At 38.7% G+C, this 17,579-nt stretch overlaps 1 protein-coding gene across 1 annotated transcript in view; it reads left to right on the top strand.

Annotated features, from left to right (window-relative positions):
• Positions 1–17,579, top strand: part of LOC126380286 (eukaryotic translation initiation factor 2-alpha kinase-like) — a 33,620-nt gene that overhangs the window by 1,321 nt on the left and 14,720 nt on the right. Inside the window, exons 2-6 of the mRNA XM_050029586.1 lie at positions 951–1,068; positions 1,402–1,552; positions 12,270–12,447; positions 14,239–14,404; positions 15,464–15,607. Of these exons, the coding sequence (XP_049885543.1) occupies positions 951–1,068; positions 1,402–1,552; positions 12,270–12,447; positions 14,239–14,404; positions 15,464–15,607 (757 nt within the window). The remainder of the gene's footprint in view (positions 1–950; positions 1,069–1,401; positions 1,553–12,269; positions 12,448–14,238; positions 14,405–15,463; positions 15,608–17,579) is intronic.

Here is a 17,579-nt window from a genome sequence, read left to right as displayed (position 1 = left end):
AGTTGTACTTTATGTTTTTGATTTCATAGCAGTCACCCATGCAAGAGATTTTTTTTTGTAACAATTTGGTAGTGTAATGGTTAACACACTCATACTGGCTCGACAAGAGCTACAGGTTCACATCCAACTAACCAAATAAATGCTGCTTCTTGATCATAAAAGACCTAGCAAGGAAAAGAGTGGTATATTCCTTGATTTACTCTCAACTGGTGCGTTGTTGATTAGTCTCTCAAGATAAGGTCTTTTACCTTATATATTAATTTTATCTGGTTGATTGAGGGGAGGCCTGGGCCCAGCAGTGGACATATATAGGCTGTTTATGTATTAATTTTATTAAACCAAACAACTTAGTCTATTGAAGAAGGATTAATAAACATACAATATAAACTCACAAGTATCCCAATGGGGCAGTCAGAGGTACATCCATCGCAAAATCGACTAAGTACCCACACCAACGGTGAGCCGTGTCGCCTATTATGGTTGTCGAGCCAACTGTGTTCGTGTAAACTGTGATTAAAATAAATAAGTCAATGGTGGCGATTGTTGAAGTTAAGTAACTTTCGCAAAGGCCGGTCATAGGGTGGGTGACCACAAAAAAAAAGTTTTCATGTCGAGCTCCTCTGTGGGCTCCTCGGAAGGCACGTTACGCCGTTGGTCTCGGCTGCATTAGCAGTCGTTAATAACCACCAATCCGCACTGGGCCCGCGTGATGGTTTGAGGCCCGATCTCCCTATCCATCCATAGGGAAGGCCCGTGTCCCAGCAGTGGGGACATTAATGGGCTGATGATGATGATGAACTCAGTGGTGGAAGTACCAGGGTTCGAATTGGCGCTCCCCGATGGAGAAGCAACAGTGAACTTTAAAGGTTAACACAATATGTGTACATGTGTAAAAGTGTTTTTGTCTGTTGGCAAACCTAATAAAATAAATAAATAAATTTCTCCCACAGCTTGGTGTTAGTGTCGACACTGGATGGGAAGTTGACTGCATTTGCCACACACAATGGCATCAAGGCTTGGCATGTTGAAACACAGCCTCTTCTCTCCTCCAACCTGCATCATGTCGAGGTAGGTTGTCTCTTAAGTATGGTTAAGGTCTAGGCATGTATTATGTTCTTTAATATACGCCTAGGCTTTGAACTTATTGGTGCTTTCGCGTATCTATCCCTTAGGCAAAGGATTGGTCAACCAGTTAATAGTTAATATAAACTAAAAGCCTTACATAATAGTGGCTCTACCAAGCAACAATTGACTTCTCCATTGCCAAGGGAAATTACCCCATGAGAGCACAATCGGCGGCCTTGTTGCTAAATAGCAATTTCTTCCAGGCAACCAAAAGAGCAGAGGCAAGACAAAAGATAGTAGGTACATCATGTAAAAAATGTTATTTAACCTTTGTAGCTCACGGCTGGTGGTAAATGGGTGCGGCTGGTGCCTTCCCTGCGAGGCACTCTGTACAGCCTCAGCGGGGAGAACATAGAGCCTCTGCCCTTTGACGCTGAGCAGCTCCTCTCCTCCTCCTTCAAGTATTCCGACGACTTGGTCATAGCTGGTGAGTTACAAATGTATAGTTAGAGTAGACATGCTCCGAATACTGAACACTCTTCATTTTGACTTATATAGAGCCGAATATTCGGTCGAAGTATCCGATTTTTTCTTACAAAATAGGCGGGAATCTAGCAGACGGGTCTTTCAGATGGGAGTACGTTCTTTCTATTTATTTTTTATTTCTTGATTGCTTATTATTTTTATTTCTCGCTACAACTAAGGTCATCCTCATAGAAGGCCTGGTTTTACTGACACCAGCTGAGCGTGTGATAATCATTTATGACTCAAACATGAACTCGAAAACAAGTTCGAAAATCATAGGTGCGACCTCAAAAGCGGGAGTCAAGCGTGAAAACAGCTCTGCATGAAAACTCGTATGATTGTTTTATAGTATAACTAGCTTTTGCCCGCGACTTCGTCCGCGTGGCGTGTTATATAAGAGAGAGATCTTTGTGTGTGTGGGAGTGCATATCAAATTTCAAGCATCTAACTTATGCAGTTTAGATTTTTTCATACAATTTTTTTCCCAATAACTCTTATTTTTCAAAATACAGCCAAAAATAAACTTTATATTTACTAAGGTATGCATGCATGCTAGATTGAATCAATTGATTGAATTGATTTTTTTAATTGATTGTTCATTGAGTTTTAATTTTAATACACACTTCCTCTCTTCCCTTCAACGTTGCTGTGCCCTACAGGGTCCATATTTTAGTTCCTATGCCTATGTAACACTCCATTGTACTACATGAAATGCAATAAATAATTTAATAGAATTGAATTGAAAACATCTATCTTACGCGGTTTCGATTTTTTCATACAAATGTTTTTTTCCCGCTAACTCCCGTTTCCGTGGGAATTTTGCAATATCCTGTTGCAACTAAGCTTTAAATTAACTAAGGTACCTGTATGCCAAATTTCAAGCGTCTAACTTAAGCGGTTTAGATTTTTCATACAAAAGGATTTTCCCGCTAATTTCCGTTCCCGTGGGAATTTCGGGAATTCCTTTCTTAGTACACCTCTACGGTACCTAAGGTACCTGCATGACAAATTTCAAACGTCTAACTTGAGTGGTTTAGATTTTTCATACAAAAGGATTTTCCCGCTAATTCCCGTTCTCGTGAGAATTTCGGGAATTCCTTTCTTAGTGCACCTCTACGGTACCTAAGGTATCTGCATGCCAAATTTCAAACGTCTAACTTGAGTGGTGTAGATTTTTCATACAAAAGGATTTTCCCGCTAATTCCCGTTCTCGTGGGAATTTCGGGAATTCCTTTCTTAGTGCACCTCTATGGTATCTAAGGTATCTGCATGCCAAATTTCAAACGTCTAACTTGAGTGGTTTAGATTTTTCATACAAAAGGATTTTCCCGCTAATTCCCGTTCCCGTGGGAATTTCAGGAATTCCTTTCTTAGTGTACCTCTACGGTATCTAAGGTACTGGCATGTCAAATTTGAAACGTCTAACTTGAGTGGTTTAGATTTTTCATACAAAAGGATTTTCCCTCTAATTCCCGTAGGAATTTCGGGAATTCCTTTCTTAGTGCACCTCTACGGTATCTAAGGTACCTGCATGCCAAATTTCAAACGTCTAACTTGAGTGGTTTAGATTTTTCATACAAAAGGATTTCCCTTCACTGCTCTGCTCCTATTGATTGTAGCGTGATGAAAAGTATACTATAACCTGTCCAGGAGTGTGAAGAATAATTGTACCAAGTTTCATTAAAATCCGTCCAGTAGTTTTTGTTTCTATAAGGAACATACAGACAGACAGACAGACAGACAGACAGACAGACAAAAATTTTACTGATTGCATTTTTGGCATCAGTATCGATCACTTATCACTCCCTGATAGTTATTTTGAAAAAATATTTAATGTACAGAATTGACCTCTCTACAGATTTATTATAAGTATAGATTTGGATATTAAAAATAATAAACTACTGTGTACTGTAAAAAAATACTAATAATATACACTGTTGGTAACGCGATTTTTGTTTGACTGATGTAATGACGTGGAAACTGATGCATTTTATCTCGCGTGCCGAAACTAATACAAAAGAAACGCGAGTTTCGGAAACCTCCAACTATGTATTCTGTGCTCCTACGCACACACGCACATTGTTTTGATAGATATGATCTTTGACGTTAGGAACACACCTAGATTGCTTAGACAACAGTGAGTGCTTGTAATTTAATATGAACTTTATACCATAGCAATAAAACTCAAATTGACTACGTTCATTTGTATGGGAAAAAGAAAAGGGCTATTTTTAGGGTTTTTCCAGCAATCATTCTAATTTTTCTCGCTGTAAAAACCATCCTTGAACTTCAACGAACATTTTAAAAAAAGATTTGGCCAAATTGGTCCAAGCGTTGTTGAGTTATGCGCTTACCAACACATTTTGCGATTCATTTTTATATTATAGATAATAAAATAGAGTTAGTAGTTACATCCGATTTTAGAATTCTTTAAGAATGTTGCCTTCATAGCTGGTTACTACGATAACGTGGTGAGTCATACGCGAGTTGCAAACCGACCTTGTAGTTTAAATAAAAATATTTTTAATTTGCAATAACTTAGCCTAATGAGGAGAAGAGTAGTACAGCTTTGAAGTATACTACATGGGCGCCATCCCACTCGCTTCTGAGTACTGCGGGGTAAGCACACTCCGAACACTTCAAACAACCTCGTTTTACACAGACACCGCACATTGACATTATCATGTAGGCGCATCTGTGTGTGTGACTTTTGACGCCATACGAATCAAGTCTAAACTGTGTTCGAGGGGGGGTGAGGTAAACCTACCCCAGACGCTGATGATGGGCGGATAGTTGCCGTTCTATACATAGTATTATTTCTTATTGTATGGTGGAAGGCAAGAGGGAAACCACTGCCCTATTTTTGTCTAAAAAAGTAGCATGCAGAATGTTACACGGACAATAGCGGGGGTCTTAAAATAGTAATGTGAACTTATCCAAATAAAAACTTTCTTATGGAAAATTACACTTTTACATTTCACTAAGACGTAGTATTATTCCTTATTCTATGAGTTAATTACGTACAAAAAACAAAAAACTAACAATCAGACATAACACATGAATACAGTACAACCAGGGCGGCCTTATTGGTCTTGACTCTTGACCAATTTCTCCCAGGTAACCACTAGTAGGAAACAAACATGTACTAGATTTGGACCGTAACAAATACTGAAGGGAATGATTCAGACCATGATTCTGAGTTAATATCAAGTGAAATTTCCTGTCGGAAAATTCATGTAATTTTTTGTGTTTTTTAATTATTTTCATTTCCATACTTTTACTAAAAATTCGACTTGATATCAACTGAAGATCATGGTCTGAATCAACTCTCAAAGTTTTCGTTATGATGTCACTAACACCCTGTATATATTTGTAGTAATACCCACAGCACTAGTTTGCTGTATATCGTGGTGGGTACCTTTTCTCCACCATTCAGCTAGTAAATATGTTATGTACGTAGATCCTGAGAAATTATAGTTTGTAGTGCACCTTATTGCAGATTGGACTACGTACCTATATGCGTGAGTGTAAGTTATAATATATACACTGGTCAGCAAATAAACCGGGCCACCCGCTCCCGTAGCACTCTAATCCGATTTCCAAAAAAAGTATAAAACTTACAACGGTTTAAGTTATACCTAAAGAAAGTGCATTTTATGTTAATTATAATGACTTAAAATTTATTCGAAAACTACCATCAATTCACAATGAAATTAAACAACAAACACAATACTAACGATTTACCCTCTTTTGCCTAGAGTTTTCGATTTCCGTTTCTTTTTCTTCAATGAGGGTAGTCGGATATTTTTCATAATTTCTTTAGTTATCTTTCATCACTTGCTCCTAACGCGTGTATTTTTGCTACTTTCTTCATTCAATGATGAATACGACACCTCAGGAAGCCGTTCAAGCTGTTGCATTACTTCAAGCAGGCGTTTCGCAACGTGAAGTCGCTCGGAGACTTCGAATCAGCAGATCTTCGGTACAACGGGTTTACAGACGATACCTAGAGACTGGAGCATTCGACCGCCGACCAGGTACTGGCCGACCTAGAGCTACATCAGCAGCAGATGATCGTTATATCCAACTTACTGTTTTGCGAAATCGCCGCCTTAATGCTGTTCAAGTCCAACGAAGCCTGCGTGACGAACGCCAAGTGGTCATAAGTTCAGATACTGTCAGAAGGAGACTTGCTGAACGAAAACTAACTCCAAAAAGAGCAGCAACAGGCCCAAAATTGACGGTAGCTCACCGTCGAGCACGACTTCAATTCGCTCGAGAGCATAGAGATTGGACATTAGAGCAGTGGGGCAATGTACTCTTCACTGATGAGACCAGGGTCAGCCTACATGGAAGTGACCGACGCCAGAGGGTATATCGTCGCCCAGGAGAACGTTACTCTCAGTGTTGTATTGAAGAAACAGTTGCTTATGGAGGGGGATCTGTAATGGTCTGGGGCGGCATCTCATTAACCGCACGTACCGCGTTAGTTTTCGTCGAACCGACGGGCGGTACACGAGGATTGACTTCTCATCGATACATTACTGAAATCCTTGCCGATCATGTGATAACTTACGCTGGATTTATCGGGCAGGATATGCAACTGATGCATGATAATGCACCACCTCATGTTGCACAAGTGGTGACCCAGTACCTGCGTGACGTCGGCATTCGTACGATGGACTGGCCAGCTCGAAGTCCGGACCTTAATCCGATAGAACACTTATGGGATGAGCTAAAACGTCGAGTTCGGGCCCGATCACCTGTTCCAGCAAACCTTCAGGAGCTGCGAATCGCTGTTGAAGAAGAGTGGAATGCAATTCCTCAAGATTTTATCGTCAGGCTCGTGAGGTCGATGAATACGAGAATGCTGGCAGTTATCCGAGCAAGGGGAGGGAATACCGAATACTAATCAAAAACTTTTTTAAGCCTTGCGTTTCATTTTTTGCTTTATTTTTGTTTTTTGTTTTTCCGTTTACCAATGATTAAACAGTCCGGCAAATGAGTCTTTATTGTAATTGCTTAATAAACACTTAATAAAAACGATAAATTTCAATAAATTTTCAATCATTTTAATCGCCACAAAATGCACTTTCTTTAGGTATAACTTAAACCGTTGTAAGTTTTATACTTTTTTTGGAAATCGAATTAGAGTGCTACGGGAGCGGGTGGCCCGGTTTATTTGCTGACCAGTGTATAATAATCATTATATATTTATTAATACGTAGGTAGTAAAGGTACTAGACTAAATGTTATTACCGTTTTCGGTATATGAATCTTTAAAAACATTGTAATTATCATCGTATTTAATTTATAACATTTTATAACCATCATTTCGAATCTACGATATAGTCAGCAGTCGCTCAGGTTATCACTTCTAAATAGGGATGTGCCGTCTATAGAGATGTGTCGGCGACTAGTCAGCGATATGTCCGACTAGTCGGCATTTAATTTGTTAGCTTAAAAATGCAGAAAATACTTGAAGTAAGAAATTAGTGAACAATAATTTTCCCTTAGAAAAGGTTTAGTACGATCTACTCTCTCTAGTTTATGTATGTATGTATGAACATTAATTTTAATAATATTGACAATAATCAAAATAATTACCACGAATTAATACTAAAAATATGTATTTCACATTAAATAAATGTTACGAACATTAATCAAAATTCTTTGATAACCATTTTTGACAATGATAATAATAAATAACTGATTTATGAATACGTTCTTCATAGTTTTATGTACATTCCGAATATTAGAAACATTAGATTTCCTACAATTTGCCGACTAGTCGGGTTTACAAGTCGGTCAAAACCGTAGTCGGTACATCTCTACTTCTTAACAAATATTTTCCTTTAACAATTCTTTGTGTTCCCAATACAAACATCGCAAATGAAACAGGTTGGTTCTCCCCTTATCAATGTCAAGTGATAAGGCTGGCGATAATCAACTGTTTTAGTTTAATTACAAATAGGGTTGTCACTCTACCAGATTTTCTTGTAAAAGACCACATGAAATAATTTTGTCATAAAACGACGCACGACTAACCCCTAATGGGGTGGGCATTAATCAAATACCATTTGCAGCCACTGACGTACGAAAGAAGTCCTAAGATGGATATGATGAACCTTATGGAATCAGCTTATCGGCCATAACAATCTGATAGTTTCCTAAGTGAAGGATATTATTAAATTCTAATTAAGTACTAAATAAAGACAGATCTAAAGGTGACAAAAAACCTTTTGTCTATTTAACTTATTTATGAATTTTAATAAGGAAAAATGTTTTTCTATTTGAGCTTCTAGTTTTTATCCTCATTGGGCCTATTCCGTGCTTCGGAGGGCACGTTAAGCCGTTGGACCCGGCTATTAGCCGTAAAAACACCTCCACCAACCCGCATTGCAGCAGCGTGGTGGAGTATGCTCCATACCCCCTCCGGTTGATTGAGGGGAGGCCTGTGCCCAGCAGTGGGACGTATACCCATAACATTATGGGCCTATATACATCCTATATGGGCGTGAGTTTACATTTTTTATCTATTTCTTGCGGTTGAGTAGACAAGCGTCGGCCCTGACTAAGGCATGGATAATCGAGGGATTATGTCAGACTCAATCAAATATGCTGTAGCGTTCGTAGCTAAAGAATTATAAGCGGCCTTCGCGAATCCATATAAATCACAGATACTTTCGTTTAGCTGGTTTTGTACGTCAGTGTGTCATAGTTTTCATTCTCAATAAAAGGGTATAGCGAGGTAAGGAAGACGAAATGGCCCCCACGGCCCATGACGGAATTATCATTTGTACTGGTATTGGCACTCTAAAAGAATACGAAATGTAAGGTCGTTGACCCCTGACCTTGACCTGTCTTTGAGATATTCGAGAAAGTTCATACGCGCGCCGAGTTTTTTCAATTTTTTTTTTCCGAAAAACTATAAAAGCTAGAAGGATGGAACCAATTGAGTATAATTAGGGATACTTTGAAAAATATTCTGTATTTTTTTCAGAGTTCTGGTGAAATGACAACTGTGCAAAATAATTAAACAAAATATAAATTTATTTTTTTAGTACTGTTCTGTTATGTCTACCGCGCCAAAAAAAATATATAATACTCTTTGATTTATATACTTACAGCACACAAAAACTGATCAAAATCAAAGAGGCGCTTCTTGAGTAATTATGAATTTACTTAGTGTGCGTACGGCTGGTAGGAACTAATTAAAGAGGTCGTTTTTAGATTAATTATTATAATTACATGTTAAACATAATTTTAATCATCATCATCACTATTTTCATTTATTACAACATTGATTGCATCATTTGAAAATATTTTCGACAGAATTTCAGCAGGACGTAAAATGCGAGATAGATATCTCTCATGAGCTAAGTAATATAATTATTGCACTTGCGACATATGAAAATCGACTTGCGAAAATCGTATTCTGGGCAAAAGAAAACCCATTTATGCAAACCGTTTACAATCTGTACTACGAACGGGTTTATAGTTGATTTTGGTGGGCCACGATTTCGACGTAATAGAGTTTTAAGTTTAGCATCCTGTAACACTTTCTTCATAATAGTGGCATCATTTTCCGTACCATAAATTGGCCCCATTTAGGGCATCTTTTGCCCAGAATACGATTTTCGCAAGTCGATTTTCATATGTCGCAAGTGTAATAATTATATTATTTAGCTCATGCGAGATATCTATCTCGCATTTTACGTCCTGCTGAAATTCTGTCGAAAATATTTTCAAATGATGCAATCAATGTTGTAATAAATGAAAATAGTGATGATGATGATTAAAATTATGTTTAACATGTAATTATAATAATTAATCTAAAAACGACGTCATTAATTAGTTCCTACCAGCCGTACGCACACTAAGTAAATTCATAATTACTCAAGAAGCGCCTCTTTGATTTTGATCAGTTTTTGTGTGGTGTAAGTATATAAATCAAAGAGTATTATATTTTTTTTTTGGCGCGGTAGACATAATAGAACAGTACTAAAAAAATATATTCATATTTTGTTTAATTATTTTGCGCAGTTGTCATTTCACCAGAACTCTGAAAAAAATACATAATATTTTTCAAAGTATCCCTAATTATACGCAATTGGTCCCATCCTTCTAGCTTTTATAGTTTTTCGGAAAAAAAAATTTGAAAAAACTCGGCGCGCGTACGAATTTTCTCGAATATCTCAAAGACAGGTCAAGGTCAGGGGTCAACGACCTTACATTTCGTATTCTTTTAGAGTGCCAATACCAGTACAAATGATAATTCCGTCATGGGCCGTGGGGGCCATTTCGTCTTCCTTACCTCGCTATACCCTTTATACACGAAACTTAATCGTAAACATGATATAAAAAGTAAAATGACCTTTATTACCTAACCTTTAGGCAAATAACATCAGAGTACAAGAACAATTTGAAAAAGAAAAGCGGCCAGTGCCCTTACTAGTAAAGAGGTTTTACAACGGGAACTTTCCCACTTTGAGAACATTCCCGAGAATAGAACGTCACTGATTCTAAATAGCCTGTAACAACGCCTTGTATCATTTTTGAAAAATCATATTCTCTTGTGACTTTCTACGAAAAAGCTTGCAATAAAATACAAAAATCTAAATATATAAAAGGACAAACTGACTGACTGACATATCAACGCACAGCCTAAACGGCTAAACGTAGCTTAGGTACCGTAGAGGTGCACTAAGAAAGGAATTCCCGGAAAATCCTTTTGTATGAAAAATCTAAACTGCTTAAGTTAGACGAAATTTGGCATGCGGGTACCTTAGTTAACTTAAAGCTTAGTTGCAACAGGATATTGCAAAATTCCCACGGAAATGGGAGTTAGCGGGAAAAAAAAATTGTATGAAAAAATCTAAACTGCATAAGTTAGATGCTTGAAATTTGATATGCACTCCCACACACATACAAAGATCTCTCTTTTATAACACGCCACACGGACGAAGTCGCGGCCAAAAGCTAATTGAGTATAAAGCGGAAATACGTACATATTATTATCTGTCATCCTGCCATGCATGCCAGCTCCTTGCTTGCAAGTGCTACTTTCATGCATATACGATAACTGGCATGTCTGTACTTGGTACACAAGTATTTTTACGAGTATTAATACTGTTTACGAGTTTAGTTTGCAAATGTATCTACAGTGCGCCACGTGCCAGTAACTGGCATGTAATTCACTGCACCGTTATCTGGCGTTGGCGTTGTTTATGTCCGTTCTTATAGAAAGTCCAAGTAAAATGGAAACTAGGTGTATTTTTTATCGAGAACAGCCTCTAGTCTACCGTTTCTAGTGTAGGTAACTTACTTTATAGAATAATATCCCTAAACTCCTAATTGGCTCTTTAGAGGGTTCAAGAACCAATTAGTACTGAACATTTTTGTTGTTAGGAGAGAATTGTAGCAGTTTGTAGTTCTATGTTGAAAATAGACTGTTTTCATTTGGAAAACAAACTCGACTAAGGGATTATTTCTCCTCCAATAGGCAATTAATGTGAACTACGGTTTATACAAATATTATTAATTATATATTTACTTTTAATATTTGTATTCTATGCTCCATAAGAAAATTCAATTGTCTTGTAAAAAAAATAACTATAGGTGTACCAGAATCTGATGGCAAATAGGGAAATAAAATTTCTATAGTAAGCAACACTCGGGTAATTGGATGAAAACGTCTTGATACTTTTTATTTTTTACCTATTGACGGACAATATGGACATTATATAAAGTACTTATACAATGGTTTTGTGCTACTGTTTATCCTTATTAATGTTATATAACTTTTGAGGGAAGTGTTCAGACGTCGGGCCGGACAGGACTGTACACGACAGGACTAAAAGTAGAACGTACTTATGAAAGAGTACACACGTTTTCGTATTATTGCTTACGTTCTACTTTTTGTCCTGTCGTGTCCAGTATTGTCCGCTCGGTCGCCTTGGGAACGATTCTATGATTTGTTTACGAATCGCTAACAACTTAGCGTTGGTATATAAATTAAATGTTTTTATTCTCTCGTCCGGTGTCAGGGGTGCTATTGAGCCGCCAAAGACCTTACCTACGTACTTAAGTAAATAGTAGCTTAACGTACACGGATCATTTTACATTCGGACAATAGGGTGTTTGACTGTGATAAATTATAAAATGCTAATCTATAAATAGAAGCCAGTCTAACATAATCGAAAATCAATCTCATTTTACTTATTGACTTATTTTCGAGTTTCATTTAGTAACAATAAGTACGAATTTTGACTGCTTTTATTGATAACGTCACGGGCCAGTATTTCCATACCAATTCCATAGAAAACTCTCGTTATTCGTTACGATGTCACTAACACTCTGTATGTATTTATTTGTATGGTCGTTTGTTTGTTTCCATGCTGTTCTAGGAGCGAATAAAAAACGAAATAGAACACGTTCAGCTGCTTGTCATCCCGGCGCATGTCGTAAAATCCGACAGAGGAATTTTATGTCATTTCCAACATTATGGACAAATGTTATGGGAGACAAGCTGGTCCTTTATCACCAAAAGGTTCATCATGTCTATCTTAGGACCAATGTTTGCAAAATAGTGGCTGCAAGTTAACTTAGATTACTTTTTGCTCTGTCCACCCCGTTAGGGATAAATGCGTGAGTTTATGTATGTGTTTTCTGTCCAGGTGCTCGCGAGACGCTGTGGGTGGGTGTGGACGCTCGGACAGGCTCGGTGGTGTACGAGTGCGGTTCAGGCGGGTGCTCCAACGAGCAACAGACGGCGGGCGCGGGCCGAGATCTGCTCGTGCTTCGCCGGCACTCCAGCACCGTACGCGCGCTCGACCCGCGCACCGGCGGGGAGAAGTCAGTATCATAACATAACATAAAACATAAATAACCTACATATATAAGAGGAGCTCGGTGGCGCAGCAGTAAACGCGCTCGGTCTGCGATTGTTGAAGTTAAGCAACTTTCGCAAAGGCCGGTCATAGGATGGGTGACCACAAAAAAAATAGTTTTCATATTGACCTCCTCCGTGCTTCGGAAGGCACGTTAAGCCATTGGTCCCGGCTGTATTAGCAGTCGTTAATAACCACCAATCCGCACTGGGCCCGCGTGGTGGTTTAAGGCCCGATCTCCCTATCCATCCATAGGAAAGGCCCGTGCCCCAGCAGTGGGGACGTTAATGGGCTGGTGATGATGAACCTACATATATATTCGTCCCACTGCTGGGCACAGGCCTCCCCTCAATCACCGGAGGGGATATGGAGCATACTCCACCACGCTGCTCAACTGCAGGTTGATTGGTTTTACGGCTAATAACCGGGGGTCGGGAGAAGTCAGTATCACCACAGAATATAGAACTTACCATAAAGAGAAAATGATATCGAAAAAATCTGCCTAAGAAATATTAGTACTCAATATTTCAGATAGATGGCGCCGGCGTCGGCTTAATGACAATATAAATCGAAAATTTCTCATGGACAGGACAAGTATTCGGTGGTATAATGATTAACACGCTCGTCCCGGATTGACAAGAGCTGTGAGTTGAAGCGAGCCAGATTTTTTCAATTTTTTTTCTCTTTGTGAGTTTTAGGGAAACAAGCGAGAGTGAGTGCTATAAAAAAAAAGTGCTACCATACCCCAGACACTCCATACAAAAATCTCATTTCTACCATCTGCCAGTGCATGTTGGTGAAGGTTCTACGGCTCATAGCCGGAACCAACGGCTTAACGTGCCCGAAGCGCGGAGTCATTTTTTCAGTCACTTTTTCGGACAATCAAGTGATCCATGTTTGCAAGGTCCGTACCAAACAAAAGACTTCACAAAGTGATTTCAACGTGTCACCACTTATCACGTTGATGTTACAGAAAGCTTGGTGAGGTGTGGGTTTAGATCATCTTACCATGGATGTTTTCTGAGTACTCCATTGGGATACACTCGTGAGCTTTTATGTATATTATTCTTTCTTTCCTTGTCGTTCCTTACGACCAAGTAGTTAATGCCATCTGTGGCAAATCTACAATAAGTAAAAAAAACTTGTCGTTCCCTATACAAAGAGCTGTACATACGACATAGGAGCCAGTGGAGAGAGAGAGAAAATGTTTATTCAACAAATTGTGACACATTACATACAAAGTGTTACAAACAGAGTAAAAACAACAAAATATCATAAAACAATTTTTAAAACTCAGTACATAATGTGGCTCAGCAGTGAATAGGACACGAACTCAGCATTGTGTCTATTTCCGGAGAAACAGACGCTGTTTTTCAGTCGCTCCTTAATTTTCCGTCTGTTGGATCCCGCGAAGCTGACATGACTCATAGCGCAAATTAGGTATCTACAAGATAGAGTTTGTATATAAACATATTATATATTAGGTATACATAAACATAAATATGAATAGAGAATAGGTAATAACACTGCAACAGCACAATTATAACAATAAAGATAATACGTAAGGTGAATAATAAAAGTATCTGTACATAATTATAATATTGGGAAACAGGATGCTTTACCACCAGGACGCCCGTTTCTCCACAAGCGAGTCGATTTACAAACAGAGAGGAGGAGTGGGTTGTTATTGGGGGGGTGTGGGATATAATCGTAAGTCTATGTCTTGTATATGTTTTAAAGATTAAATGTGTTTCAGATGGAACTTCAGCGTGGCAGAGCACCAAGTGGCGCTGAACCGACGCGAGTGCGCGGGCCGGGGCGCAGGTCCAGGCGCCGCTGCCGTCGCCGTGGCGGTGGCGCTGCCCGAGGGCGTCGTCGCTATCTCCCGCCCTGGGGACCCCACACCATTATGGCAACAGAAGGTACTTTCCACAGATCATAGAAATGAGGGACATATGCCCTCAGCACTGTCAAGGCATTTCCAGCTGGACCGCTACATGGATGTACACGCCGTTCAAAGCGCAAGTGGTGTAACACCATCGTTACCTCATATAATACGATCGTTTTGTGCATATTTATGTGGAATAGGGCATGACGAAAACGATTATTATTTCTTTAACTTTGTTTATTTGAAAATCTTTTATTATCTTCTACGTTTTCCCCTTTAAAAACAACCGTCCGCAATTCCCTCTTCTCTCTCGCTCACTCGTCGCTCTCTCTTTTACCCATTCCTACACTTATATATCGTCACTTTATCTTTTTGGAAATCCACAATTCGGATGTCATTTTCTTCAATAAAACCTCGCAATAAATACGCTAATTCCAATCCGGGTAAATAATTGTGGTCTCACTTTTTTCCTGGAATGAAATTATTTAAAGAAATCGAGATTTTGGTATAGAATCAGAATGTTATTATTCAAAAAGGCGCTTACGTGGTTTTTACTATAATCATTAATTTAAGAGCCACGCTCTTGTCAACAGTCAAAGTCAAAAGTATTTATTTTCTTTTCTTACATGTTTTTTCTTAAACTAATTACTGAAGCCTCCTTTTAAACAAAATATGCCTGTACCAGGAGACCCCTCTCTTCTATAACAGTAGTAAATTTTGTCGGTGTAGCATTCTCCATTATTGTCTATCAAAGGCCAATACCTTCAAGATCCTTATAAGACACGACGTTCGCCTTCTCTTTAATCTGCTCTACGTAAGCTCTTCTTGGTCTTCCCCTTCCTCTCTTTCCTTGTAGCTTTCCTTCTATGATGTTTTTAATAAATTCGTCGTGTCTTATTAAGTGTCCAATCATCTTGCCTCTTCTGTCCTTAATAAGTCTCAGTATTTTCCTCTTTTCCCTTACTCTTACTGGCACTTCATCATTAGTAACTCTTTCAGTCCAACTTATTCTTTCCATGCTCCTCCAACATCACATTTCAAAGGTTTTTAATATACAGCGACAATATAGGTTATTTACGTTATGTTGTTACAGCTGGACGCCCCGGTGGCAGGAATGTGGCGGCTGCAAGGCGGGTCGTTGCAGCATATTGACGTGTTGTGGGAGGCGACGCGGTCCCTTGTCGAGGGCGCCGCCACCGCGCCTCCGTCCTTATACATCGGCGTGCACGACCGGCAGGTATGATAAAAAAACCCTTTATTAACATCAACAACGAAGAGGTCCCGGGTTCGAAATCCGGTGGGGACATATCGCAAAAATACTTTGTGGTCCCTAGTTTGGTTAGGACATTACAGGCTGATCACCTGATTGTCCGAAAGTAAGAAGATCCGTGCTTCGGAAGGCACGTTAAACCGTTGGTCCCGGTTACTACTTACTGATGTAAATAAGTAGTCGTTACATGAGCCATGTCAGGGGCCTTTGGAGGCTCAATAATAACCCTAATACCACACGATAAAAGAAGAAAAATACTTAAATATCAGCCCAATAGTATGTAATAATAACAGCCTAATAGTAGAGCAATACCCGGCCAAGTAGTTAATGCCTTTGGCGGCAAACCCACGCTTTCTGTATACTTTAAAAACAAATACTATCATTCATTCCCATCTGTCAAGTTAAAACAGTCGATCGGCCGCGAAAATTCAAATTGAGCCTTGATATATCACGTAATATCCTTATCAACGCACTGAGCTCTGATTGGTCAGACATCGGCCGCAGATTGGTTGATCCGCTGTCGTAGGGAAGTTTCTAGAAGCTCAGTCAATGATTGACCAATGAGATGACCGCTTGTCAGCTCGCTGGGGGAAACACCACACTCCCACCACTCCTTGTTTATATTAGGATCGTAGGAATTAGTATCCACTACCACTTGAAATGCACTAGTATACTTATACCACGACACAGCTAGCCAGTAGTTAGTTACTTCTCCATTTTCTACTGCGCTGCGCTGAATTTCATTAATTCAAGATTTTATTAAACATTTATGTATGTAACTAAATTATGTCATCTCTTTCAAAATTATTGAAAAGTGTGTGATTGTAACAGCCTCCTTATGTTATGTTATGTTTTCTTTTTTAATTTATTTAAATGAAAAACTTAAACGGTAGATTTACAGATCATCCCCGCCAAACTTATGAAGTTTGATGTGTGATTCTATGTATTAGCCGACCAAGTAAATAAATGGTTTGAGGGTTCTATTTATTGTGGTTGGTTGTTAGGTTCCGCGATTATGCCAGCAGCAGCAGGCAGCCATTCGTTTCTTATCTTTCTCGTGCGACAGTGTATTCCAAACATTATTGAAGCTGAAAATAACTAATTGTGCGAAATTTCGTGTTTTTGTACGCAAACCAACGAAGCGCCAGGTCTTTTTGATTGATAAGTATTTAAGTTACGTTTTGCATTCCTATCTTCCTTTTTAACGTCTAGACTCCTGTAATTCTATTTGTGCTAACACGGATTCTTAGTCTACTTAAAAAGTAGGTATGTCTGTGATATTCCTATCTGTTTACTAGCTTTTCATTCATCGAACTATTGGGCCCGCATTTTCTATAAGTCTACCTACCTATGAAATATAATAAAACTCACCTTCTTTAACTTTATAACTTATATATTTTTCTCTCCTTTTGACAATCAAATGCTTATCAGAATATAATACAATTTTATAATTTTATGACAATCAAAATTGCATCCACGTCTTGGCTATCTCCTCCCAAATCCCGGTCTCCTATAAAAAAACATAAACAGAAAATAAAAAACAATCTCCCGCCTCCAAACATTTTTCTTTCTTTCCCTTCCTATTTTCCGGCCAGTGTGGCAATGTCTCGTAAACATTTTACTCGATTAGAATTGACCTTACACTCGCCCATCCTGACACAGTGCAAGTCCTCATGCACTACCTATATCTAAATTTAAATGACCTTACAGTAGGTAACAGGTAGCTGTTTAAAACTTTTTAAATGGGTACTGTTTTATTATACTAGTTATGTATACTAGTTATTATTATAGTAGGGTGTTAGTGACATCGTACCGAATACTGAGGAGGATGATTCAGACTATGATTCTGAGTTAATATAAATAGGTAGCGTAATTCCGCTTTGAATCGTCAATTTTTACATAACGAACGTCTCATCCGCCTAAAACTACTGCAGCTTCT

This window comes from Pectinophora gossypiella, chromosome Z (assembly GCF_024362695.1).
Source record: "Pectinophora gossypiella chromosome Z, ilPecGoss1.1, whole genome shotgun sequence".
Lineage (NCBI taxonomy): Eukaryota > Metazoa > Arthropoda > Insecta > Lepidoptera > Gelechiidae > Pectinophora > Pectinophora gossypiella.
The sequence above is the reverse complement of the archived record's forward strand: the minus strand, read 5'-3'. Positions and strand labels throughout refer to the sequence as shown.